Below are 27,652 nucleotides of genomic sequence, written 5' to 3' on the forward strand. Positions count from 1 at the left end.
GAATATAAACATTTTGCCATGTATTCTTTCGTGTTTGCTGCTATCTCATTTAAATCCTGTCTGCCTAATAAACTACGAAACTAGAGTGAGATAACACAAACGCGGAAGTATACACATATGTCATGTTCATATTTGTATTATTCTTATGCCTAATAGTGATACTGTCAGAAATGAAGCACGGCAATTGACTAGATTTTTAAATCTAAGATGACTCTAATTTCTGTGCAGAAAATAATGTACTAAAGAGGCGCCTGCAAAGATTTTCAAACGGAGAAAAATTTTCGCTAAACTCTCGTTCAGAACATCTTCTATCATACGCAGTTTATTATTTGGTTCTTGTTGATCATTATCAAAGAAAGCAGCAGTGTAAATAACAACAAATAGCAGTCTCTTGCCATTATTTCGCTACTGAGACAATTACTCTCTTTTTTTTATATATATATAAGCAGTGGTAGCACGCACAAAAGCAAACCATGCCGCGAGCGGCGACAGGTCGTCAACATTCATTATCGGAATGCGACAAACAATGCATGACACAGTACAGTTATGCATTTTCAGCTTAGAGTGACGAAAACACATATAACAAAGAGAACGGCAATTATCAGATCAAAGAAAAATAAGCAATCAATTCAAACCAGACGAAGCACGTGAAAAACGAAGGGTACCCGCATAAATAAGGATGCATTGCCTGACGCATAGCAATGGCTACCTGGTAAAGCTTAACTGCTAAGCTTACGGCTCGAACCAAACTACTGTAGCTGTATCGTCATTCATTCGACCTGAATTATGTCTCATATTACAATGGACCAACTTTGTTTCGATTTGGAGGTGCGGCCTAAAACTTTTCTCTCCCCTTGAATTTCGAGTCTCAAATTTCAGCTGCGGCTTAGATTCGGGAAATTATTTTTTCCTTTATTTCGAGTCTCATTTTTCAGGTGCGGCTTAGATTCGAGTGCGGCTTAGATTCGGGTAAATACGGTATTGTTCTGTTCTGACAAGTCCTCAGTTACAATTTTTTCATTTTCCTCTGGAAAACATTCATAGAATTGGTTGCATTTATGAGAGTTTTCATTTGGGTCCTCCTCAGCCATTGTAAAATACTGATTACTGTCCACACAGTCATTTCCAAATGTATAATGGCTGATTGTATTAATTTCTATTTCCATGAGACAGTTTCTTCAAATAATACAACCACTGTGCTTAAAAAAAGAACATCAGTTACATGAATCTGGAAAGGTGGCTGAACAGAGCCTTATGGACAAGCACAAGATATTTTTGGAGCCGATGTGTATTCTGTCTCTTGGCTCACATGAATGGGACTACATCATCTGGCAGGCCATGGGAATTACAATTTGATTTAACTTCTGTAATTGAAACATAGGCTACATACTCAGCATTGCATGGAAATTGGCACTAGTTGCTGAGTACTCTCCACATGTTACATCATGATGAGAACTGTAATGCTATGCATTGAAGTATCATCATGTAATCTCTGGTTCTAGAGGGCCCCTCTGTACCAATTGTATTTATGAATCTATGCAACAGTTGATTTCTTTACTTACAACATAGGATATTGTTGAATGCTTGGTATTTTATCAAACTAAGAATAGTACATTTTAGTTGTTGCAGGAATGGTGACAGAACTGTTTTGACAAGGCCAAGACCAACATTGCATGAAACTGATATTTGGACAAAAGTGCTTCATGTGCTCTAATCACTAGTTGAGGGAAAAGATGGCATCCTATAGTGCCATTGATGAGTCCAGTTTGTGGGAGAGTTTGCAGCAACAGAAAAAGGGAATGAAAATTAATATCTCATGAATTCTTAAATATAATTTAAAAATGCAAAAGGAACCACATACAAGGTAGAAATGGCCAACAACAGAAAGAAGAAGCAAATGGTAGAAGGGAGAAACCAAGGAATGAAAATCTTAAAACAAAAGTTACAAAATACAAAAGAGAGATAGTAAACACTAAAACAATGGCTGAAACAATAGTTATTTAGGTAGTAGATGCAGGGCAGAGCAGTGCAGTGTATTGTAGTGCAGTGAAGCAGACCATGACTGTTGTGATATAGATCATACTCTGCAGCATGGTATTGCATATGACCAATACAGAAAATCAGTGTATGTTCATTTATCCACACTGAAAGCTTCGTTGTTGTCATGCAGATGCACAACGCCAGACAGTGATTGCACTTCAGCCGATATACATTGTCTTATATGTGACCAAATCTAACCAGCACCCGCATTATTTTTTTAAACCTAATTCTTCTTCCTCACCTTAATTAGCTACATACTTGTCAAATAACTGTTGTAACCCTATACTTCTGATGGGCAAATCACAATCAAATCAAGTGTTGAACTGTGGGCACCAAGCTGCCTTCGTGTTACGACACTTGTAATTTTAGTGATCATCACCCCCTGTTCTTGTTCCTATACATTGATAGTTCCATCACCTGGGGACTCAGTGAAGCGGAACTAGTTGTATAGTTCATTCAGTAGATAAATTCATCTTGTTCCTTAATGAACCTTGTATATCTCCTTCAGTGTTGACATCCATCTCACTGACAGACATTTCCATACTTCAGTACATGTAAAATGTACCATCAAATGACAATACTTGCTCTTCAAAAGTGTCTGTTCTTTTTCAACTGAAATAATCACTCTTACATACCTTCAGATTTACAGTAAGCATATTTGTTATGACACTAATTAGCTGCACTGAGGTATTCATTTATCATGATTATCAGACTAGCCTTGTTCACAAGAGGATTTTTATCCACTCATACTACTAATGGTTTATCTCCAAGAGAACAAAGAAATTCATCTGTTGTCATACAATAATGTACTCTGGAATACATAAAACAACTTCTTCATCTGAGATTAGATTTGTCTGAATGAGTTCTTCCCACAATAGCCACTGGAACTTATCTGTACAATTTCTGCTCTTCTCAACCTACTTACCAGACCTGTGCTCTCCTCCTATTCTCTTGCCACATGATTTATATTCTCATTAATGGCCCCCACTTAAAATATGCTCTGTGCACTCTCCTACCACCACCTAATCTAGGTCCATAAGAGCAATTACATCACAGGAACAGATACTTAATAGATAACAAAGTCATGTACTGCATTATGTGCAACCACAGTTGAACTTTCTAAATCAACCTATTGGTCTCTAAGCTGTCAATAATAGTCTACAGTGATGGGACAGCAGTGGAAGTAAGTGCATTGACTTATTCTGAACTCTGCATGACTTTCATTGTATTAATTGTTGTTAACCTTTTTACATTTTATGAATATGTCTTATAACCAAAAATAAATCTTGGAGATGGCAGTACTCTTATGAATGTGGTAGTTTCTTGAGAAAAGAATTTCTTAACAGCAAAATAAGGAGCTACACAAAAATATTTTGGAAACAGTGTACATACCTTTCAGACCTTCAATTAATTTTTCAAAAAATGCCAGTGTATCGGGCTGTGGCTTTTCTGTAATGCCAGAGACCATTGTGAGACTGGAATACTCAATACGGAACTTGGTCAACAAGTTTGCCATACTGAAATGCAAGAGAGAAATGCTGAGTGTTAAAACAAGCATGTAACACATTGAAAATAAAATATTGTCTAATTTTTGTATCACATATGTGTATCCACACTTAAAATTTCCGCTCTCTAGATATTGATAAATTTCCATGTAACTATGTTTGTTACTTAGGCATAACAACACATAGTTTTCACCATTATTAAATATTAACTGTAGTGTATATAAATTTACTTTTATTAGTTGACCCAGATTTCCACATTGTTTGTAAACAAATATGAGCATGAAATGTTTGGGTGGCAGTAGTAAAGTTTTATCATTACACAAAAAATAGCTCCATTCTGCTACCTCAGAGAGAAACAGTCTCCAGTTGATGTTGTTGTAGCAAAGGCACAGCAGGCTTTTAACAGGAACCATTGGTTCCAAAGAAAATATGAAAGATGGTAAATGTCCTGCTGTTAGGTAGTAGTCATGGAAGAGGTGTAGTTTATTTGTTACAGCAAGAATTAAAAAGCAAGTATCAGGCCACAAACTTGTTCAGCCAAGAGCATATCTTAGACAAGTAGTAGATGATATAGGTTTGCATGTAAAGGGTATGGAAAAGAGAATCCTGATATGATGGTACGTGGGACAGGAAACAGTACTGACAGAATGAGGGCTACAGTATAAAGAGAGAGAGACCTGGTAAACTTCAACAAAAAAAAAAGATACAAATATTTCGTTTGTTCGTGTTTTGAGGTGTTACGATTGATTACAGATTGGTGGGTCACGTCAATAGAAAGTTAGAAAGAATTCTAAGCTGTATACACTGGTCAGCCAGAACACTATGACCACTGACCTACTATCAATATAAACCCATACAGGTGATAGCAGCATCACCTGGCGAGGAATATCTGCTAGTCAGACACATGCATGGTGCATGTAGTATCAGTGAGTCTGCTGTCCTTGTATAGAATGGGGAAGGTGCACAATCTACCTGAGTTTGACCAAGGGCAGAGTGTGATGGCCCAGAGGCTTGGCACAAGCATTTCAGAACCGGCACAACTAGTTGGGTGTTTGAGGAGTGCTGTGGTGATTGTCTTCAACAGATGGTGAAGCGAAGGTGATGCCACGTCTAGACGCTATGGGGTTGGATGGCCACCTGTTATTACAGATGTCGGATGTCGTAGGCTGGGCAGACGTAAAACAGGACAAGTGGCAAACTGTGGTGGAACTAACATCAGGCTTTAATGCTGGGCAGAGTACAAGTGTGTCTGAACACACAGTGCCCTGAAGTCTCCTAATGATGGGCCTTCCCATGCATGTGCTAATGATAACACCACAAATTCGGGAACTACTACTAAAATGGGGCATGATCATTGGTGCTTGACATTGGCCTAGTGACAGAGCATTGCATGGTCCAATGAATCCTGAAATCCGTCATCTTCTAGGGGAACAGTTCCTTGACACATGTAATGCTGGGTAGGACAAGCTGGCGGTGGCTCTATTATGCTCTGGGCAACGTTCATGAGGGCATCCATGGGTCTAGAGGATCTCATGCAAGGCACCATGAAGGCCAATGATGTACACTGGTTGCAGACCACATACATCCCTTCATGACAATCATGTTTCCCGAAGGCAGTGGAATTTTTCAGCAAGATGATGCACCCTGTCACAAGGCCCTGAACATGATTGAAGAACACAGTGGCAAGTTTCAGTTGATGTACTGGCCCCCTCAACTCACCAGATCTGAACCAGATTGAACACATATAGGATGTGATTGAATGTGACATCAGAGCTCTTCATCTCCCCACCCTCCCACTCCCCAGAATTTACAGGAATTAGGTGACTTGTGTGTGCAGATGTGGTGCCAGATTCCTCCAGTGACCTACCACAGCCACATTGCTTCCATACTATGATGCATCATCACTGTTATCCATGCTGAAGGTGGACATAACCGGCTATTAGGTAGGTGGTCATAGTGTTCTGGCTGATCAGTGTATATTATCTATTAACATTTGTAATTAAATAAGTTATGTATTAAAACTTCATACATAAATTATACGAACTTGTACGCTACCTTTGTGACAATATGACATTTCCAAAGTCATCATTTGATGATGATATGGAAAAAAATGACTCTTTCTGTCAGTTACAAGACTGACATGTTTGGTTGCTATTGATACTTTTGACATGTGGCGTTTTACAACTCATTAGAAACAATTAAGGGGATGGGGATGAAAGGACTACCACTATTGGGGCATATCCCTGTGATCATTGCTGTGAGGGCAGCCCATTGTGTAGAGTAAACTGAAATTTCAGGCTATTAATGTTAAAGTAACTATAATGAAAAATGTTGGCAAAAAGGTCAAAGTAAATATATTGCACAAAAATATTATATGGTAATTGTAGCATCTCCTGGCCAGTCATCATAAAAAGCGTGTGATAGAATTTTTTCCGTGTGTGTAAGACCAGTTAACATGTATCGATATAGTGCCATGCACATGGCAAAAGAGAAATAATTTAAACATGAATAAACATGACCAAGTGAAACAATAAAGCAAGACTGTGTAAACATTTCACAAATGTATTATGTGTGTATGTAGTTGTTGTTGTGGTCTTCAGTCCTGAGACTGGTTTGATGCAGCTCTCCATGCTACTCTATCCTGTGCAAGCTGCTTCATCTCCCAGTACCTACTGCAACCTACATCCTTCTGAATCTGCTTAGTGTATTCATCTCTTGGTCTCCCTCTACGATTTTTACCCTCCACGCTGCCCTCCAATACTAAATTGGTGATCCCTTGATGCCTTAGAACATGTCCTACCAACCAATCCCTTCTTCTGGTCAAGTTGTGCCACAAACTTCTCTTCTCCCCAATCCTATTCAATACATCCTCATTAGTTATGTGATCTACCCACCTAATCTTCAGCATTCTTCTGTAGCACCACATTTCGAAAGCTTCTATTCTCTTCTTGTCCAAACTATTTATCGTCCATGTTTCACTTCCATACATGGCTACACTCCATACAAATACTTTCAGAAACGACTTCCTGACTTTTAAATCTATACTCAATGTTAACAAATTTCTCTTCTTCAGAAACGCTTTCCTTTCCATTGCCAGTCTACATTTTATATCCTCTCTACTTCGACCATCATCAGTTATTTTGCTCCCCAAATAGCAAAACTCCTTTACTACTTTAAGTGTCTCATTTCCTAATGTAATTCCCTCAGCATCACCAGACTTAATTCGACTACATTCCATTATCCTCGTTTGGCTTTTGTTGATGTTCATCTTATATCCTCATTTCAAGACACTGTCCATTCGATTCAACTGCTCTTCCAAGTCCTTTGCTGTCTCTGACAGAATTACAAGGTCATCGGTGAACCTCAAAGTTTTTATTTCTTCTCCATGGATTTTAATACCTACTCCAAATTTTTCTTTTGTTTCCTTTACTGCTTGCTCAATATACAGATTGAATAACATCGGGGAGACGCTACAACCCAATCTTACTCCCTTCCCAACCACTGCTTCCCTTTCATGTCCCTTGACTCTTATAACTGCCACCTGGTTTCTGTACAAATTGTAAATAGCCTATCACTCCCTGTATTTTACCCCTGCCACCTTTAGAATTTGAAAGAGAGTATTCCAGTCAACATTGTCAAAAGCTTTCTCTAAGTCTACAAATGCTAGAAACGTACATTTGCCTTTCCTTAATCTTTCTTCTAAGGTAAGTCGTAAGGTCAGTATTGCCTCACATGTATGTAGAACATTCATAATTATTTGACGTTTTATGCATTCTTTAACTTTGAATCCATGACATATTATTATCTTGTTAAATGAATTAGTGATTATGATCTGTGCCTCAGATAAAAAGGACAATTCAGTACATGTATAAATAGTAAAAAGCATTGTAATAATCTCTCTGTTCTCTTTGGGTCTTGTTACGCGTAACACTTGCGTGTTAAGCAAATGTATATGCTAGCCGTGAGTTTTGTTCATGAAGCTTGAGATCCGCCATTAGGTGAGTTGTTGTAAAAAGGTTTGTAAAATTAATGCATTTTTGTTTGAATATATAGAGTTTGAGCAAATATGTTTTTAAAATAATTTGTAAAGTTGCCAGCCATTTGTCCCATAAATAATTTAGACATTTTCAGCATTTAATTTAGTGGAAGCTGCTGTACCAATCTGCGAGGGCAACGGCCGCAGACGCAGTCCATTTAAAAAATATTTATTTCAGGCATCGCAGTTGCCTCACCGGTAAAGCGAGGTAACATAATAATATTTAACATTTTCTTACAGCTTCCAGCAGTGTCGGCAGACTATATCATATTATTCAGTACATTTCTCAGTTTGATTTGGAAGGTGCTGTGTGACATGTTCTATGCAGCCACAAAAAATATAACGAATAACTGTGTTATGACTTTATCATTTTCACATTTTGTGGCAAGGTCTGCTCTGTGAAACTAAAGCAATATTTTACATTTTTCTCCCTGAGGTTAAGAGAACGCGGGCTAGCCGCACGCCTATTCTAATTAACAGTATTCAAAAATCCACTACATAACGTAAACAACATTCAGTGCTGTAACGATCATTTGAATTTCATTACTGACTTTTATGAATACAATGCAAGGTAGTGAGTTCAGATACAGTTTTCTTTCTTTCTTGATTACGTTACAGTAGCAAGTGAATCTTCCCTACATGATTATCCAGAGCAGATGTGAAAAAGCAATAATTTGATCCATGGGGTGCCACATTTATGATAAAAGTGTTTATTCCCTCTCCCACTCCATGTCTGAACTTAACATATGTGTGCTAGTGTGACTCATACAGCCAAAGTGGAATATTTATTCAACATTACTCAAAGTTACTTGCTTTTATGAAGAAAGAATTACTAAGTAAAGACAGTGTAATAACATTGAATCAAAACCATACCAACTTGTTACAAATAATTTTGTGTACTGCCATCAGCTCTCAGTTTCAGTTTTATATCAGTCTGAACATTGCAAATCCAAACTTTAATATCGTAAAGCAAAGTTACTAGTTACCATGTACCAACTTAGTTGCTGCTACACATATATAATCATATCTAAATAAATAAAACCACAAGCTGAATAAAATTAACTCCAGTAGTAAAAAAGTGAGAGGTTGAGTAAGGGAGACGGAATATAATATAATGAAATCAATTAATTCATTAGCCTAAAAATTCTGTTGATGTAACATATGTACATCTGAGTATCATTTCACCACTACAATAGGGATGCTGAAAATGATTCGATATAACGTAGCATCCAGTTACTGTAGTTCAGGTATGAAGAAAAGAGGAGCCACCTCTTACATCAAGAAGGGATACAGTCATAGAAACACTGATACCCCTTGATTTTAAAGATACAGCATAATATTCTTGAGGTTATTGTCTGGCACTACTTAATCTATTTGCAAGATGCACTAAGGAAGTTGCTTGTATGTATCTTAATGAAGTGAATAAATGAGTCACAGCCAGGCAGAACGAAAAGACTGTCACAAATAAAGCTTTCGGCTTGTAAGGCCTTCATCAAAAATAGACACTCCCCCTCCACATGACTGCAGTCACAGGCAACTAATAAAGGCCTTATGGGCCAAAAGATTTATTTGTGACAGTCTTTTTGTTATGCCTATCTGTGACTCAGCATTTCCACAATATGGTGAGTGGCAACTTTTCTTTTCATAATATTGTTACATTCCATCCTGGATTTTCCATTGTTCGAAGTAAATAAATGTTCTAGAATGTTCGCAGAGTCTGTATTTAATTTGTGTTTCAGAATGTGGTGTATCAGACACTATTACCAGGTGCATCGTCCTCGTCATCATCATCGCCATCATCATCATCATCATCATCATCATCATCATCATCGTTATTTCTGGTGTAAACTGTTCCATTTCATGCAGAAGCATTTGCAAGATTACACTCAACATACACCTTAACTTAGAAGTGATATGGCTACAAGGAACATAAAAGATTAAGGATGTTTAAATGTGATAACTTTACAAAGAAATTGAAAATGTCCCATTTATTATCTCAAAATTGAAACTAAAGTCAAAGGCTACTGTTTGTAAAGTGAGAGTGGGAATGGTGATCCCTCTACATTTTTAAAAATAGGTCAGCACAATGTGCCAAAAAGTGAAGTTACATCAATGATATGTGAAAATTTTGGAAACAGTGTGCATTCCATCGTCAAGAAAATGTCTGTGAAATAGATTTTCAGTTTTGAGGGACAGTCAAAGGAGAGGCATAGCAGACATTTTAAAAAGTAATTTAAGCTTTGATAAGATCTTTGGCATCATTGTCATGAAACAACATAAAATTTGCATTGATCAAGTGGACTCTGTGAGAATTATGCTCGACTTTTATCATCTGCTACTGATTTGGAATTTTTTTCGTCTTTTTCTCTACAAAACAGTTTTTTATTATCACCCTTTTGGACTGGATCACCATCACCATCACCACCCCCATCACCATCATAATCCTCTTCACATTCTATATAACTGTTAATTTTCAATAAAGATTTTTTATGTTGGACGAAACAATAACAAATGTCAGTGGTCATTGCAGTTTTGTTCCATAATCTATGCACAATAAATTGCACATTTCTCCTAACCCTGTTTCTGAAAATGACTCTTTGAATAAATGTTGTCTTACTACATGTTTATTAGTTTTTACTGAAAAGTAAAGCCACAAATTCTCTGACACATTCTTGGGTATTTTCTGTAATTTGGAATTTTCAAAAATTAACCTACGTAAAAATTGAATGGCTTTAACTGGCCCCATAGGCTATATTTTTATCTGCTTTTCCATGTTTGTGGAGCAATTCCTTTACTTGATATATTATCAGCATGATTCTCCTCTCAACAATATTGCAAAATAGCACAAATGAATATGTTATGAATTTTCAGAAGTAATGCTTAGATACACTTGTCATTATGTTTACATGTTGGTCTTCCATGTTATAACTTGTTTTATCTAACAGCTTTTTTTATTCAATATTTTGCTCTTCTTTCATTATCATGTCTAAAATTATTGTTCTGCTACTACTGATAACTATCAATATGTAAACCTTTGTGGTAGATCCAAAATAAAAACAATCTTATCACATTACACCATTGCAGGCAAAAATGATGCACAATAAAACTCACCATAGATAGACAACCAAAAATTTGTCACCATTGTTCAGATGATTGTAGCAGAGCCCCAGAAATGTCTAGGAATAATTCCAGCTTTCACACAAACTTTTTATCATTACCACAGTTGCAAACTATGAGAAATAAAACAAAAGAACAGGAAAATGTGGCGCACATCTTTACCATGAACATACCAACTCGACTCGACATCATTTGGCTTCTCTGGTGTGCCAAATGGGTCAGCAGCAGGAAAATCTTTGGCTGTCTATCCTCCCTCTAAATCTCACAATAATACATTCATTAACAGTCTAGTCAACTACTTTATTCATATGTACTCTATCAAAGTATTTTGTGACTGTAATTAACACCTCCCACATTCAGGGCGTATGGAACTCATATATAATAAATAAATAAATAAAAACCGCTGCAAAGAAAACCTACTTTTTTTGCTCAAGTTCAAGATCATTTTTGTGATTGGCAAGGGCAAACACCCTCAACCTACAGCTTGACCAGTTGCTTCTTGTGCTGATTATGTATGGCAGCAGGATTGTAAGACCTAAGAGCAAGAATGAAAATTTTATTACAAATCTGCACCTCTAAAATTTTTAAAATATTGAGTTACATCTAATGATTAGCATTGTAAGAAAAAAATTCATTAAGAAAAAGCTGTCTGGCTTATTTACAAACAGGCCAGTAAGGATGTGAAAAGAAACAAATGTAAATTATGGAAAATATCTCTAAAATCCAGTCTCCCTGTGTAGTAATATCAGTCAAGCATGGGATTTTAAAATCTCAAGAAAGATGAAAAGATCTGCTTATTGAACTAACTGAAAATAAAAGTTAAACTTTGTGTGGAAGAATAGTAGTACAGATGAAAGAAAACACTACAGCTTCTGAGAGAGATTAAGCTGCCTCAACAAAAGTGCATAAACTTCACTATTGAAAGCCAGGAAGCTCCAGTAAGTATTGGCCAACTGTAACTGCTGAAGTATTTCATGAAAACACCCTGAAGTAGCATCTAGAACAGAACACTGAAAGAACATAAGTAGTAAAATAACTGATATATATTTATCTACACTGGGAGACTGCATCAACTCCAAAGAGCCAAGCAAAAGAGCAGCCAAAACACAATTTACGATTTATTTGTTTTGAATGGAAGCCAGTGAGTTATGTCCATTGGTTTGCAGTATCTTTGAAAAAAATCACTCTGCTGTTTAAATGCTTGAAGGGATAATTCAACATCTGACTTACCTCCATCATCATACAGCCACCATACATCAATTGTGCCCTTTGGTTGCTTTGTGTCAAATTTGGTCATGCTGGTGAGTAGGTCAAGTGGGATTTCCTTGCCACTGTCTGCCCTAAAACAAATACATTGGTGCATGTTTATTTCAGAAATAAAGATATAATTTTAGTAGCTAAAACTCTATTTTCAGGTTACTGAAAAGAAGTCAACAATAGAGGGAGCATTCACCTAACAGTTAAAGGTTGTGCCACTGAAACACCAATACTGATTTTCAAACAATGATGTATAAGTATATTTTTCAGTAAATAATACAGCTGAATTAAGTGGTTGACAAATAAGATATAACTACTGTACTGACTGTACTTATGGAGAGAAACAACGTATTAAACAATGGAAAATCCAGGATGGAATCTAACAGTATTATGAAAAAGACAGCTGCTACTCACCATACAGTGGAGATGCTGAGGCGCAGATAGACACAATAAAATGACTGTCAGAAAGTGAGCTTTCAGCCAACAAGGCATTTGTCAAAAATAGACAAAAAACACGCACACGTGATCACAATCTCTGGCAGCTGGAGTTGGACTGTGAGCAGCAGCGCATGATGGAAGAGGCAGCTGGGTGGCGGGGGTGAGAAGGAGGCTGGGGCAGAGGGGGGGGGGGGGGAATAGCAGGGTAAGGGTGGGGAATGGTAAAGTGCTGCTTGTGGGAGTGAGCAGGGATGAGATGGAGAGAGGGTAGGGCATTTAGGTGGAGAGGGGTTGTGGAAAAGGAGAGATGTAAAAAGACTGGGTGCACTGGTGAAATAGAGGGCTGGGTACTTCTGGAATGGGAACAGGGAAGGGGCTAGGGGGGTAAGGACAATGTCTAACGAAGGTTGAGGCCAGGAGGGTTACAGGAATGTAGAGTATATTGCAGGAAGAGTTCCCACCTGTGCAATTCAGAAAAGCTGTTGTTGGTGGGAAGGATCCAGTGGCACAGGCTGTGTAGCAGTCATTGAAATGAAGAATGTCATGTTGGCTGGTGTGCTCAACAACAGTGTGATCCAGCTGTTTCTTGGCCACAGTTTGTCGGTGGCCATTCCTGCAGACAGACAGCTTGTTGGTTGTGTTGCCCACATAGAATTTAGCACAGTGGTTGCAGGTTAACTTGTAGATCACATGACTTGTTTCACAGGTAGCCCTGCATTTGGTGGGATAGGTCATGTTTTTGAGCAGACTGGAGTAGGTGGTGGTGGGAGGATGTATGGGACAGGTCTTGCACCTACATATGTTACAGGGATATGAGCCATGGACAAGGATATTGTGCTGGTTCAGTGGGAGGTGGAATACGACTATGGCAGGGGAGTCTTAGTAGGTAGGGCATGACAAGAGGTAGTTGAAGCTCTGGTGGAGAATGTAATTCAGTTGCTTCAGTTCTTGGTGGTGCTGAATCACAAGGGGAATGCTGCTCTGTGGCCAGACAGTGGGACTTTGGGAGGTTATGGGTAACTGGAAAGACAAGGCACAGGAGATCTGATTTGCAGCATGCTGCCCAATGTGACATTCTTCATTTCAATGACTGCTTTGCAGCCTTTGCCTTCTGAATCCTTCCCACTAACACCTGCTTTTCTGAACTGTGTAGGTGGGAACTCTCCTTCTCCCTGCAATATACCCTACATTCCCATAACCCTCCTGGCCTCAACCTTCATTAGTCATTGTCATCATCCATCTAGCCCCTTACCTGTTCCCATTCCAGCACTACAGAGCCCTCTCTATTCCTCCAATGCACCCAGTCTTTTTACTTCTTTCTTCTCCACTACCCCCTCCCAGACCCACCATCTAACCACCAGACTGCACCTATCTGCCCCACCCTCTCTCCACATCATCCCTGCTCATTCCCACAAGCAGCACTTTACCATCTACCACTCTTACCCTGCTAGCCCTCTCCCTCCCTGTCACAGCACCCTCCTTACCCCCACAACCCAATTGCCTCTCCCATCATGTACTGCTGCATGCAGTCTGTTGTCAGCTGCCAAACATTGTTGTCATAAATGTGAGTTGTGTGTGTGTTTTTTGTTTTTGTCTATTTTCGACAAGGCCTTGTTGGCCAAAAGCTCACTTTCTAACAGTCTTTCTGTTGTACCTATCTGTGACTCAGTGCCTCCGCTATATAATGAGTAGCAATTGTCCTTTTCATAAGAGTGAAACAATGTATTAATTTCATAAAGATGTAACAAAATCTTCATGTATTTGTCACATTAGTTCCCAATATGTTAATGATGTTTTGGAAGGCATGATACCCTCATTTCATCTTCTGGTCAGAAGATGCACTGCAGATTGACAAAACATTTATAAAGATGATTAATCTAGCTCAGTGATGGGAATAATTTACTTTATTCATTTCATTTGTTCATTAGATGATTCATGTTCCAGAGATATCATTATGAAGGACACACTTTAGAGATGTGGAACACAGGTCAAGGCGTACATTAACAGCAAGAATCAACTATTAGAAACTGACATTGACTAATACCAAATTTATATGTACTATTTATGTTTGTTGAGGTAAAAATGACATAATAAAATTGAAGTGGCTGGTGGAAGAAAGTGCTAGGGCTCAGTTTAGTTCAGACCTGTCTGATAACTTAATTGGTTGTGTTTTTGAAGCACCACTTGATGATAGTAAGGTGCCTCTATATTCCCTACCACAGATTGTCAAAGTCACTCAACAGCTACGAAATCATGGGGTACAAATTATTTAATAATCTTCCTCAATCTGTTCAAGAATTACCTGAACAATTATTCAAACAAACAATTCATGACTGGCTAGTCCTCCACCCATTCTATGACATAAGAGAATTTATCAACTGTAATATAATACTATAATGTTAACAAGAAACCTGTTGTTTCTTTCAAACTATTAACTGTATTTTAGTATGTATATGACGTTGTCTATTGCTGTAATGGCCGAATGACAATAAAATTATTATTATTATTATTATTATTATTATTATTATTATTATTATTATTATTGTTCCCTATGTACTGCTAGAAAGCACTGCGTAGTATATAAACTGCTTTATCTTCTTGTATTAATGTTATTTTATATCAATCTAACCAAATATATAATGTGTAATAACTCCGTATATGTTATTTTGGATTAGCACTTTCTTTTGCAGGCCTCTTCAGTTACCACAAAAACTGCTACTTACTCAATAATAGTGAGTAGCAGCTGTTTATCTACAACTGTGTGTGACTTTCATATTATTAAATGTTTAATAAGGGGGAACAGTTATTTACAATATATCAAATGGAATGTGAATTTAATCATATTGGGAGACAAGAATACAGTTAATAGTGAATGTGGGGAACAACAGAGAATGGGGAAGTTTGGTGCAGACAGATAAAATGAGACAAGTGAAAAATTAAATTGTGTAGTTGACATGAGTTAAGCCATTGCAAATATGCTTTTATATGACTCTTGAAGAAGAAAGTGCAAATTAAATGTAAACTGAAAATAACAACAATATAGAAAAGATACATTGCTACTCACCTCATAGAAGAGGCACTGAGTTGCAGACAGGCCCAATGAGAAAGATTTCAGAGAAAGTCTTTCCTCAGAAGTAAAACTCTCACTCATTCACACAACTACAACAACAATAACAACAACAACAACTTACAAACATGGCTACTGTCTCTGGGCACTAGGCAGGGAGGACAGGGAAAAGGTTGGGACCAGTAGTGTTACAGAAACGAAGAATCTGTTGTAGGGAGAGTTCCCACTGGCACAATTCAGAAAAGCTGGTGTTGGTGGAAAGAATACAGATGGCACAAGCTGTGTAGCAGTCATTCAAATAAGCACTTTATGCTGGGTGACATGTTCTGCAACTGGGTGCTCCTGCTATCTCTTGGCCACAGTTTGGTGGTGGCCATTCATGTGGACAGACAGCTTGTTAGTTGTCCTACCTATGTAAAATGTGGTCCAGTAGTTGCAGCTAAGTTCATAAATCATATGAATACTGCATTTGAAAGGGCAGGAGATGCCAGTTGCTGGTAGCAGATGATAGTGGGAAGATGTATGGGACAAAAATGCAGTCTACCTCAGTGCAATGAAAAGTGACAGGCAAACCACATCCCACTGACTACTTCTGATTTTCATCTATCCTTGAGGCAATGCATTATTGAAAATGGGCGCTGAGCAAGTCAAACCACACACTTTATATTCATTCTATCATATGACAACATCTAGTACAAAATTTTCAAATAATTTTGAGACATAATTTTTTTTTTCAGTGTAAGAGTGTCGGTACATCAGAGATGTTGATACTGTTAGTTTAAGGAGCAGTCCATTTTGAGAACAGGGTGCACATACTAGACTACCAGAAGTGAATCCATTCTCGCAATCTAGCAATATAGCCAGAGACAACAGGATAGGTTTGAGAATTCCATCAACTGTCCCATAACATCCACAAGGGTACAAGAGACAAGAGTTTGTCGGAGACGGCCAGCTCGTCCCATGCATCCCCCAATTGGACTACGACTGTGGTTGCCTGGGATACTGCCCGCATTGAGGCTGATCCCCCACCTGTGGGGAAGTCGTCTCAAGGTGTGGCAGGAGGCGAAAGACATTCCGGAGGGCTGAACGAAAGGCCTCTCCAGTTTGTCTGATGAACCAGTTTCAGGCTCTGTCTCAGGCTGATACTGATCTTTGGCCTGACATGGCTGCTTGTCCTGTTCCAGAGGTTGCCCCTCAGTCTGCAAGATCCAGGCGGTCGCAGAGGGTGGGCTTACTGGTAGTTGGGAGCTCCAACATCAGGTGCGTAATGGGGCCCCTTAGGGATATGGCAGCAAGAGAGGGGAAGAAAACCAATGTGCACTCCATGTGCATACCAGGGGGAGTCATTCCAGATGTGGAAAGGGTCCTTCCAGATGCCATGAAGGGTACAGGATGCACCCATCTGCAGGTGGTCGCTCATGTCGGCACCAATGATGTGTATCGCTATGGATCGGAGGAAATCCTCTCTGGCTTCCGGCGGCTATCTGATTTGGTGAAGACTGCCAGTCTCGCTAGTGGGATGAAAGCAGAGCTCACCATCTGCAGCATCGTCGACAGGACTGACTGTGGACCTTTGGTACAGAGCCGAGTGGAGGGTCTGAATCAGAGGCTGAGACGGTTCTGCGGCCGTGTGGGCTGCAGATTCCTCGACTTGCGCCATAGGGTGGTGGGGTTTCGGGTTCCGCTGGATAGGTCAGGAGTCCACTACACGCAACAAGCGGCTACATGGGTAGCAGGGGTTGTGTGGCGTGGGCTGGGCGGTTTTTTAGGTTAGATGGCCTTGGGAAAGTACAGAAAGGGCAACAGCCTCAACGGATGCGGGGCAAAGTCAGGACATGCGAGGACCAAGCAGCAATCGGTATTGTAATTGTAAACTGTCGAAGCTGCGTTGGTAAAGTACCGGAACTTCAAGCGCTGATAGAAAGCACCGAAGCTGAAATCGTTATAGGTACAGAAAGTAGGCTGAAGCCAGAGATAAATTCTGCCAAAATTTTTACAAAGATACAGACGGTGTTTAGAAAGGATAGATTGCATGCTACCGGTGGTGGAGTGTTCGTTGCTGTTAGTAGTAGTTTATCCTGTAGTGAAGTAGAAGTGGATAGTTCCTGTGAATTATTATGGGTGGAGGTTACACTCAACAACCAAGCTAGGTTAATAATTGGCTCCTTTTACCGACCTCCCGACTCAGCAGCATTAGTGGCAGAACAACTGAGAGAAAATTTGGAATACATTTCACATAAATTTTCTCAGCATGTTGTAGTCATAGGTGGAGATTTCAATTTACCAGATATAGACTGGGACACTCAGATGTTTAGGACGGGTGGTAGGGACAGAGCATCGAGTGACATTATACTGAGTGCACTATCCAAAAATTACATCGAGCTATTAAACAGAGAACTGACTCGTGGAGATAACATCTAGGACCTACTGATAACAAACAGACCCGAACTTTTCGACTCTGTAAGCGCAGAACAGGGAATCAGTGATCATAAGGCCGTTGCAGCATCCCTGAATATGGAAGTAAATAGGAATATAAAAAAAGGGAGGAAGGTTTATCTGTTTAGTAAGAGTAATAGAAGGCAGATTTCAGACTACCTAACAGATCAAAACGAAAATTTCTGTTCGGTCACTGACAATGTTGAGTGTTTATGGAAAACGTTCAAGGCAATCGTAAAATGCGTTTTAGACAGGTACGTGCTGAGTAAAACTGTGAGGGATGGGAAAAACCCACTGTGGTACAACAACAAAGTTAGGAAACTACTGCGAAAGCAAAGAGAGCTTCACTCAAAGTTTAAACGCAGCCAAAACCTCTCAGACAAACAGAAGCTAAACAATGTCAAAGTTAGCGTAAGGAGGGCTATGCGTGAAGCGTTCAGTGAATTCGAAAGTAAAATTCTATGTACCGACTTGACAGAAAATCCTAGGAAGTTCTGGTCTTACGTTAAATCAGTAAGTGGATCAAAACAGCATATCCAGACACTCCGGGATGATGAAGGCATTGAAACAGAGGATGACACGCGTAAAGCTGAACTACTAAACACCTTTTTCCAAAGCTGTTTCACAGAGGAAGACCGCACTGCAGTTCCTTCTCTAAATCCTCGCACAAACGAAAAAATGGCTGACATCAAAATAAGTGTCCAAGGAATAGAAAAGCAATTGGAATCACTCAACAGAGGAAAGTCCACTGGACCTGATGGGATACCAATTCGATTCTACACAGAGTACGCGAAAGAACTTGCCCCCCTTCTAACAGCCATGTACCGCAAGTCTCTAGAGGAACGGAAGGTTCCAAATGATTGGAAAAGAGCACAGGTAGTCCCAGTCTTCAAGAAGTGTCGTCGAGCAGATGCGCTTAACTATAGACCTATATCTCTGATGTTGATCTGTTGTAGAATTTTAGAACATGTTTTTTGCTTGAGTATCATGTCGTTTTTGGAAACCCAGAATCTACTATGTAGGAATCAACATGGATTCCGGAAACAGCGATCGTGTGAGACCCAACTCGCTTTACTTGTTCATAAGACCCAGAAAATATTAGATACAGGCTCCCAGGTAGATGCTATTTTCCTTGACTTCCGGAAGGCATTCAATACAGTTCCGCACTGTCGCCTGATAAACAAAGTAAGAGCCTACGGAATATCAGACCAGCTGTGTGGCTGGATTGAAGAGTTTTTAGCAAACAGAACACAGCATGTTGTTATCAATGGAGAGACGTCTACAGACGTTAAAGTAACCTCTGGCGTGCCACAGGGGGGTGTTATGGGACCACTGCTTTTCACAATATATATAAATGACCTAGTAGATAGTGTCGGAAGTTCCATGCGGCTTTTCGCGGATGATGCTGTAATATACAGAGAAGTTGCAGCATTAGAGAATTGTAGTGAAATGTAGGAAGATCTGCAGCGGATAGGCACTTGGTGCAGGGAGTGGCAACTGACCCTTAACATAGACAAATTAATGTATTGCGAATACATAGAAAGAAGGATCCTTTATTGTATGATTATATAATAGCAGAACAAACACTGGTAGCAGTTACTTCTGTAAAATATCTGGGAGTATGCGTGCGGAACGATTTGAAGTGGAATGATCATATAAAATTAATTGTTGGTAAGGCGGGTACCAGGTTGAGATTCATTGGGAGAGTCCTTAGAAAATGTAGTCCATCAACAAAGGAGGTGGCTTACAAAACACTCGTTCGACCTATACTTAAGTATTGCGCATCACTGTGGGATCCGTACCAGATCGGGTTGACGGAGGAGATAGAGAAGATCCAAAGAAGAGCGGTGCGTTTCTTCACACAGTTATTTGGTAACCGTGATAGCGTTACGGAGATGTTTAACAAACTCAAGTGGCAGAGACTGCAAGAGAGGCGCTCTGAATCGCGGTGTAGCTTGCTCGCCAGGTTTCGAGAGGGTGCGTTTCTGGATGAGGTATCGAATATATTGCTTCCCCCTACTTATACCTCCCGAGGAGATCACAAATGTAAAATTAGAGAGATTAGAGCACGCACGAAGGCTTTCAGACAGTCGTTCTTCCCGCGAACCATACGCGACTGGAACAGGAAAGGGAGGTAATGACAGTGGCACGTAGGGTGCCCTCCGCCACACACCGTTGGGTGGTTTGCGGAGTATAAATGTAGATGTAGATGTAGGAGTTCAGAAAAGAGCTAGTCTTACACTTTGAAAATGATGTTTCTACTATTAAGCTGTGATAGAACCATTTTTGGAGATCAAACATACAACAACTTAAAATTTGTGGATTTGACGTTAAATGGATTTAGTTATTTTTTGGTATCAACTTACAAAGCAGTAGCGAACTGTGATGCTAGGTTCCTTTTCTTCGATTTGAGTACAGAGCGTGGGCTGTGGTTGTTGACATTAAAACGGCGGTTTGGTGTGATGCTGTCAGTTGGCAGATAAGCTGTGGAGTCTGCAACACAGCATAAAGCAAATTATTTCATTGGTTTCCATCCACTGTGTAGGACTTTGAATGGAAATAACATTTGTGGAATATGAGATAGCAGGAATTTCTACCCTCTGTTAAAAAATAAATTGACTGCCTTATCTCTTACACTAACACAAACAGGATGCCTGAAAAGTACTTACCACTCTAATAAACTGAAATATACAATATAATTTCCTTCTTAGTTTCAATCATCATGACTGCTGGCCTTTACTTACTTTTGGGAGGTAAAATTTCAATACTGCCAATACATGCATACAAAAGTACATAATATTTCTGGAGGCTAGGATGACTTATGAACTTTTATTTGCGTCTATTTACAGTAGTGAATTTCTGCATTCAGACACCCTGTTGGCAAGTGGCCAATATGATTTACTGAAGTCAGCAACATTATGGCTTTCTGTAAATTTTTCTAAAGCTATACTGACTGACAAAAAAACTGAAGCACCCAGAAGACATGGTTAGAGTCAATGGAACTTCATGCATGTACACACTATCAGCAGGTATATAAATAATTAGAGTTGCAATTCACCATAACAGGTACTACAGCTACAAGAGTGAACTGTTGGCTGGTATTTACTGTTGCTACCAGGCCTGGTAGGGCATATAAGGGACATGAACGGTGTCAGACATTGAGTGGTCACTGTGAAGGACATGAAGATGCTGCATACTAATATGAGACAGCATTATCAGTGCTTGAAAGAGTTTGAACAGGGCCTTATTGTTGGTCTCCATTAGGTCAGCTGCCTAAATTGTGCAATATCCAGATTTGTGGGGCGTTCAGATGTGACAGCAGCCCATTTTTTGGTTGAATGGGAATGTGATGGATGGCACACTCGTCAACAAGATTCCAGCTGACCAAATCTGACTACTACTATAGATGATCAATGTATTGTGTACCAGGCACATTGCACCCACTTCCTATTGCCCCAATAATAATTCTTAAAATGATAATTGTTCAAATGAAAGTTCTTAGTTGAATACAATAAGATAACACCATTATTGGGGCGGTGATTTTTATTCTTTTATATTTTTTATTAAGCTTGCTGTAATGTCCTTTGGGTTTATTCACATCTGTGCCTGCCATCCAAAAAGCAGGATGGAGACAAGCAGTAGCCAGACTAGAAAATTTGTATCCTGTGTGTAGGCTGGCATTTAAACCACAACAAAAAATTGCTGCATTTGGAGTGGTGCTGTAACTGGGAATAATGGACAGCTAATGAGTGGAGTTGTACTGTGTTGTGTTCACTGGTGAATCATGGTTTTGCACTACCCCAGTGAAGTGGTGACCTGGTGAGAGGTCCCTTTCTTCCACTATTTTTGGCAAGGCACACCATAGTGTGGGGAAACCATCGAGTATGACTTTCATTCACATCTGGTAATGACTGAGGGAGCTCTGATGGCTTAATGGTACATCATGGACATCCTATGTCCTTGTGTATTACCTACCTCTCATGTGACAATATCATGGTGCCATTTTGCAAAAGGAAAATGCATGTTCACACATAGCAAATGTCCCGATGAACTGTCTGTATGATGTTGAATTTGTTCTGTGGCCAGTAAAATCCTCAAATATGTCCCCAAAAGAACATGTATGGGGGCAACTTGGACATGATTTTCCTCCTGGTGCCAGTATCCAGGATGTTAAGGACCAGTTAGAACACACCGAGTGAGATGGTGCAGTGGTTAGCACACTAGACTCGCATCCGGGAGGACAATGGTTCATCCTGATTTAGGTTTTCTGTGATGTAGGGAAATCACTTCAGACAAATGCTGGTATAGTTTCTTTGAAAGGGCAGAGCTGAATTGCTTCCAAATCTGACAGGACTGATGGCCTCGCTGTTTGGTTCCCTTCCTGCCAAATCAACCAACCAGTCAGCCAGTTACAACAGTTGTGTGCCAGCTTGCCTCAGGAGAAGATACAATACTTTACGACAATCTTCCCAGCTGAATCAGTGCATGCATCCTTGCCAGGTGAGTTGCAATGTCATACTGCTAAATGGACTCATACTGCTAAGTTCTTTGTAAATTTGACTTGATTTTATGATCACTGAAATAACATCACATACCCTCCAGCCAATGAAGTATCATTTTGTTTCCTCCTCCACTTCTGGGTGCTTCATATTTTTTGTCAGGCAGTGTGTTTGATTGCATTCAAGACATTATCTCTTTTAATCCATTATGTAAATTCCACAAACAAAATAGCATATCATGACCTTACAACCAGTTATGGATTGCATTGCTACATTCCTCCCTTTTAATGTAAGGTAAAAAGAATTAACTTTTAAAGCTATGAGAAAATCTAAAAATTAGAAAACTAGACACCTGTCTGATAGGATGTAGCAGATTATTAACAGCAGTGTGCAAATAATGAACCCATTCATACTAAATGAAGTGCACAACAGCAGGAAAGATGAGAAAGTGCCAGATGAATAGTGGCCAGGATGCCAGCAACATTGACTGCACACACAAAATGAAATGTATGAATTCCAAGACTGTCGCTCTTTGGTAAGTCATCACAGCTAATGCTACCCAAGTCTGTCCTCCAGTGCACTACATTATTGAGGACATCATCCACCACCACATGCTGGCAGTACAGTGAGTGCATCAACTTACAACTCCCTATCATGTTTCTTAAAATATTAGCATCAGTCTATATCACTTCTATCACAATAGGGAGGATTTAAATTGATTTTTGTTGTGTATTGTGATGGGGACAAGAAATGGGTTGATCACTACACCCCAGAGACAAAGTCTGTCTGTGTGGAATGAACATATCCAAGTTTCTAGGTTCCCCTGGCAAGAAGATCAAACAAACCTTATATTCCAGAACGATCATGTTGGCTATTCTTTCAGATGGCCTGGGGATTTTGCTACTCGGAGCCTTACATAAACGGGTGTTGAATTCCCAGAAATATTGCAATGAGCTGTAAATTGAAAGCTGCTATTTGACAACAGATATGGAGACTGTTGTTCTGCACACTGCAGCAATAGTGGGTCTTATTCCTGCATTCAGTGGGAAAGTGTGAATCATTTCCTGCAAATTCTTGTTCTTGTGGCTGCTGACTTATTAGTGTCCAACAATCAAAGGGGGACTTTGTGGCTGAGTGATTACCAATCCCAGACTTCCTGCAGAAGACATGTTTATTTATGTGGTAAACTCATCAAGAAATTGCACCTATACCTTTATTTAGTTGGATTTTGACAGAATATGAAACTGATACTGATTAGAACTAACACTTAATCTGGAAAAAAGTGAAGGTGTGCATTTCATGAAACATAAAAATGTCTTGTGCTTTGACTGTAGATTAGCAAGTCACATTTGGAATTGGTCTAGTCACACAATCATCTACAGTTGAAATTATGAAATGAAACAATCATATATGTTAAATCACAAATCATGGATAAAGCAAATGGTGGGCTTCTGTTTATTGCTATTCATGGTAAGATACTAGGAAACTAGAATATCTCTCCAAGAGAGGTTTTCAATAAAATACACTCCTGGAAATGGAAAAAAGAACACATTGACACCGGTGTGTCAGACCCACCATACTTGCTCCGGACACTGCGAGAGGGCTGTACAAGCAATGATCACACGCACGGCACAGCGGACACACCAGGAACCGCGGTGTTGGCTGTCAAATGGCGCTAGCTGCGCAGCATTTGTGCACCGCCGCCGTCAGTGTCAGCCAGTTTTCCGTGGCATACGGAGCTCCATCGCAGTCTTTAACACTGGTAGCATGCCGCGACAGCGTGGACGTGAACCGTATGTGCAGTTGACGGACTTTGAGCGAGGGCATATAGTGGGCATGCGGGAGACCGGGTGGACGTACCGCCGAATTGCTCAACACGTGGGGCGTGAGGTCTCCACAGTACATCGATGTTGTCGCCAGTGGTCGGCGGTAGGTGCACGTGCCCGTCGACCAGGGACCGGACCGCAGCGATGCACGGATGCACGGCAAGACCGTAGGATCCTACGCAGTGCCGTAGGAGACCGCACCGCCACTTCCCAGCAAATTAGGGACACTGTTGCTCCTGGGGTATCGGCGAGGACCATTCGCAACTGTCTCCATGAAGCTGGGCTACGGTCCCGCACACCATTAGGCCGTCTTCCACTCACGCCCCAACATTGTGCAGCCCGCCTCCAGTGGTGTCGCGACAGGCGTGAATGGAGGGACGAATGGAGATGTGTCATCTTCAGCAATGAGAGTCGCTTCTGCCTTGGTGCCAATGATGGTCGTATGCGACCGAGGCACACAGGGCCAACACCTGGCATCATGGTGTGGGGAGCGATCTCCTACACTGGCCATACACCACTGGTGATCGTCGAGGGGACACTGAATAGTGCACAGTACATCCAAACCGTCATCGAACCCATCGTTCTACCATTCCTAGACCGGCAAGGGAACTTGCTGTTCCAACAGGACAATGCACGTCCGCATGTATCCCGTGCCACCCAACGTGCTCTAGAAGGTGTAAGTCAACTACCCTGGCCAGCAAGATCTCCAGATCTGTCCCACATTGAGCATGTTTGGGACTGGATGAAGCGTCGTCTCACGCGGTCTGCACGTCCAGCACGAGCGCTGGTCCAACTGAGGTGCCAGGTGGAAATGGCATGGCAAGCCGTTCCACAGGACTACATCCAGCATCTCTACGATCGTCTCCATGGGAGAATAGCGGCCTGCATTGCTGCGAAAGGTTGATATACACTGTACTTGTGCCGACATTGTGCATGCTCTGTTGCCTGTGTCTATGTGCCTGTGGTTCTGTCAGTGTGATCATGTGATGTATCTGACCCCAGGAATGTGTCAATAAAGTTTCCCCTTCCTGGGACAATGAATTCACGGTGTTCTTATTTCAATTTCCAGGAGTGTATTTGTGTTGCCCATAGTGGACTAATTATAAAGTATGGAATCAACACTAGGTGTGATTAAAAGAGGACATCAAATCCATGCAAAGATGAGCAGTGAGAATGATGAAAAGTCTGTTTGCCTTATGGGAGAGAGTAGTGTAACTGACAGGCAGTCAACAAGGCACTTTCATACGTAATTTAAAAATGCTAAGCACATTTTTTTTTAGAATGGAATCTACAAAGTTTCTTTAGTCACATTTGTTGTATATCATTCCTGCAGATACCATGAAAATAAAAGTAGACCGATTACAGCTCATACAAAGGCACACAACCAGCCACTCTCCCCACTCTGCATGCATGAATGAAGCTGGAAGAAACCCAATATATGACAACATAAAGTTCTCCTGTCACATACTTTACAGGCATTAAAGAGTAAGCTCCTTTGTCACAAAATGTATATGAAAAAGTGATTGGTGATGTTAGTAATGAGCTATTTGTCATAGCATACATTTTTAGTCCTTGAACTGTGTACTTATTCTGTGACAGTTTTGATAAAACTTATTGTGTTATGAGTGCTCTGTTGCTGATTCCAGAAGTAGAGGCATGGAATTTTGCGAAGGTGTATCACTAGACCTAATCATGAGTACTGACTGTGTCTAATAACTCATGAAAACTACATGAAACAGAAAGTGATTGATATAAGTGGTGCTAATATATTTGAACTTAATCAATAAGGCTCTTGGATATAACTTTTTGCTGGTTACAGGCTTGGAGCACCCAGTGTAGTGAGCTATTACCTCTGCTGGCAGCATCCAACTCTCCGACTCCATTACAAACTTCAACAACAAAATATTCCTCTATTAACTAACAGCAGCTAATGCTATTTAGTCTTCTTCTGAAAGCTGGCTGTGAGTAACGTTGTATCATGTATTTCAATAACAGCTCTCCTACAGTCTATGACATGGTTCTGTTTCAGGGGCAATACAGTTTTATTCATTGTCTACAGCAACACTTTGTAATGAGTTGCAACATCCCTCTGTGCTGCCATGTGTAGACATTCCCAGCACAAAAAGCTCATCACACAATAAGACCACAGAATGTGTTTTACAGTACATACAGCTTAAGTCAGTTGACAGACTTTTCCCAAAAGTCATTCTTCATTGGAAGGATAATGTAAGTGCTGTAATGGTACACATATTACACTTGTCAGTGACACATATTTGGCACTCCAAGCATACTAGACAATTGAGGGAACTTTTCTCACTATTTACTATACTACTATTGACAGCTGTACCTAAATTTATTTCCAGAAATAATCACACCAAAGATGGTGAAGTGATTCACTAACCAGCACTGGAGATGACTGACAGTTGTGAGGCAGATGCAGCAAGGACTCTTGTATTGCTGAGGTCTGAGTCGGAGCCATGGGATGGCAAATAGACAAGTGAAGAGTCAGCACGCCGCAGAACTGTTGCCGAGAGGCTGCCGTGATCCTTGTCCTTCTCTTCAATCTCTTCTATCAGTCGTGAGTAGTCCAGACCAGCGCGCATGCGCAGAATTGTTGCCGCCATGCGGTTGTCGAAAGCATGGCTGTGAGGAGAAAAATTATTTCTTAAGTTGACAGTTATCAGATGTAAGAGAGCAGTTGTTAAAGAATTCCTGCAGATATCAACAAATTATTATGTCATCCAGAAGACTACGGAAGGACTTGTGCCTAATAAAATGAGGTAACAACATTTATATTATTGACTGTTGTAATAATATAGTCTTGACAACTGTGATAGACAATAGGTGGTACCAACATGATTGATGGGGTGGAATTCTATTTGTCATAATTTTCTTGGTACAGAGAGAGAGAGAGAGAGAGAGAGAGAGAGAGAGCGAGAGAGAGCCGGCCGCAGTGGCCGTGCGGTTCTGGCGCTGCAGTCCGGAACTGCGGGACTGCTACGGTCGCAGGTTCGAATCCTGCCTTGGGCATGGGTGTGTGTGACGTCCTTAGGTTAGTTAGGTTTAAGTAGTTCTAAGTTCTAGGGGACTTGTGACCTAAGATGTTGAGTCCCATAGTGCTCAGAGCCATTTGAACCATTTTTTAGAGAGAGAGAGAGAGGGGGGGGGGGGCGGTGGGGGGTCTAAATCACAATGGCAAGTCCATGACATACAGCTAGTACATCAAATGACATTTTGTGGAAATTAGTTCTGTCTTGATGACTGTGCCCTTCCAGACCATTACACAGTTCCACAAATTCCATGAACAGATGAAGTCAACAATCCTTTCTGGCAAGAAAACATTTGTTAAGTAGTTTGATCTTTTGAAAGCTTACTATCAAATACCACTAGCAGAAGAAGATGTACAAAAATGGCAATTATTATTCCACTTG

General features: G+C 40.3%; 1 protein-coding gene across 1 annotated transcript in view; it reads right to left on the reverse strand.

The window, feature by feature from the left end:
• LOC126094612 (bumetanide-sensitive sodium-(potassium)-chloride cotransporter) overlaps positions 1 to 27,652 on the reverse strand; it is a 355,958-nt gene that overhangs the window by 3,610 nt on the left and 324,696 nt on the right. Inside the window, exons 14-18 of the mRNA XM_049909090.1 lie at positions 26,623 to 26,864; positions 20,263 to 20,389; positions 11,929 to 12,038; positions 11,119 to 11,233; positions 3,433 to 3,557 (exon numbers count right to left, since the gene is read on the reverse strand). Coding sequence (XP_049765047.1) covers positions 3,433 to 3,557; positions 11,119 to 11,233; positions 11,929 to 12,038; positions 20,263 to 20,389; positions 26,623 to 26,864 — 719 coding nt within the window. The remainder of the gene's footprint in view (positions 1 to 3,432; positions 3,558 to 11,118; positions 11,234 to 11,928; positions 12,039 to 20,262; positions 20,390 to 26,622; positions 26,865 to 27,652) is intronic.

Source organism: Schistocerca cancellata, chromosome 8 (genome assembly GCF_023864275.1).
Source record: "Schistocerca cancellata isolate TAMUIC-IGC-003103 chromosome 8, iqSchCanc2.1, whole genome shotgun sequence".
Lineage (NCBI taxonomy): Eukaryota > Metazoa > Arthropoda > Insecta > Orthoptera > Acrididae > Schistocerca > Schistocerca cancellata.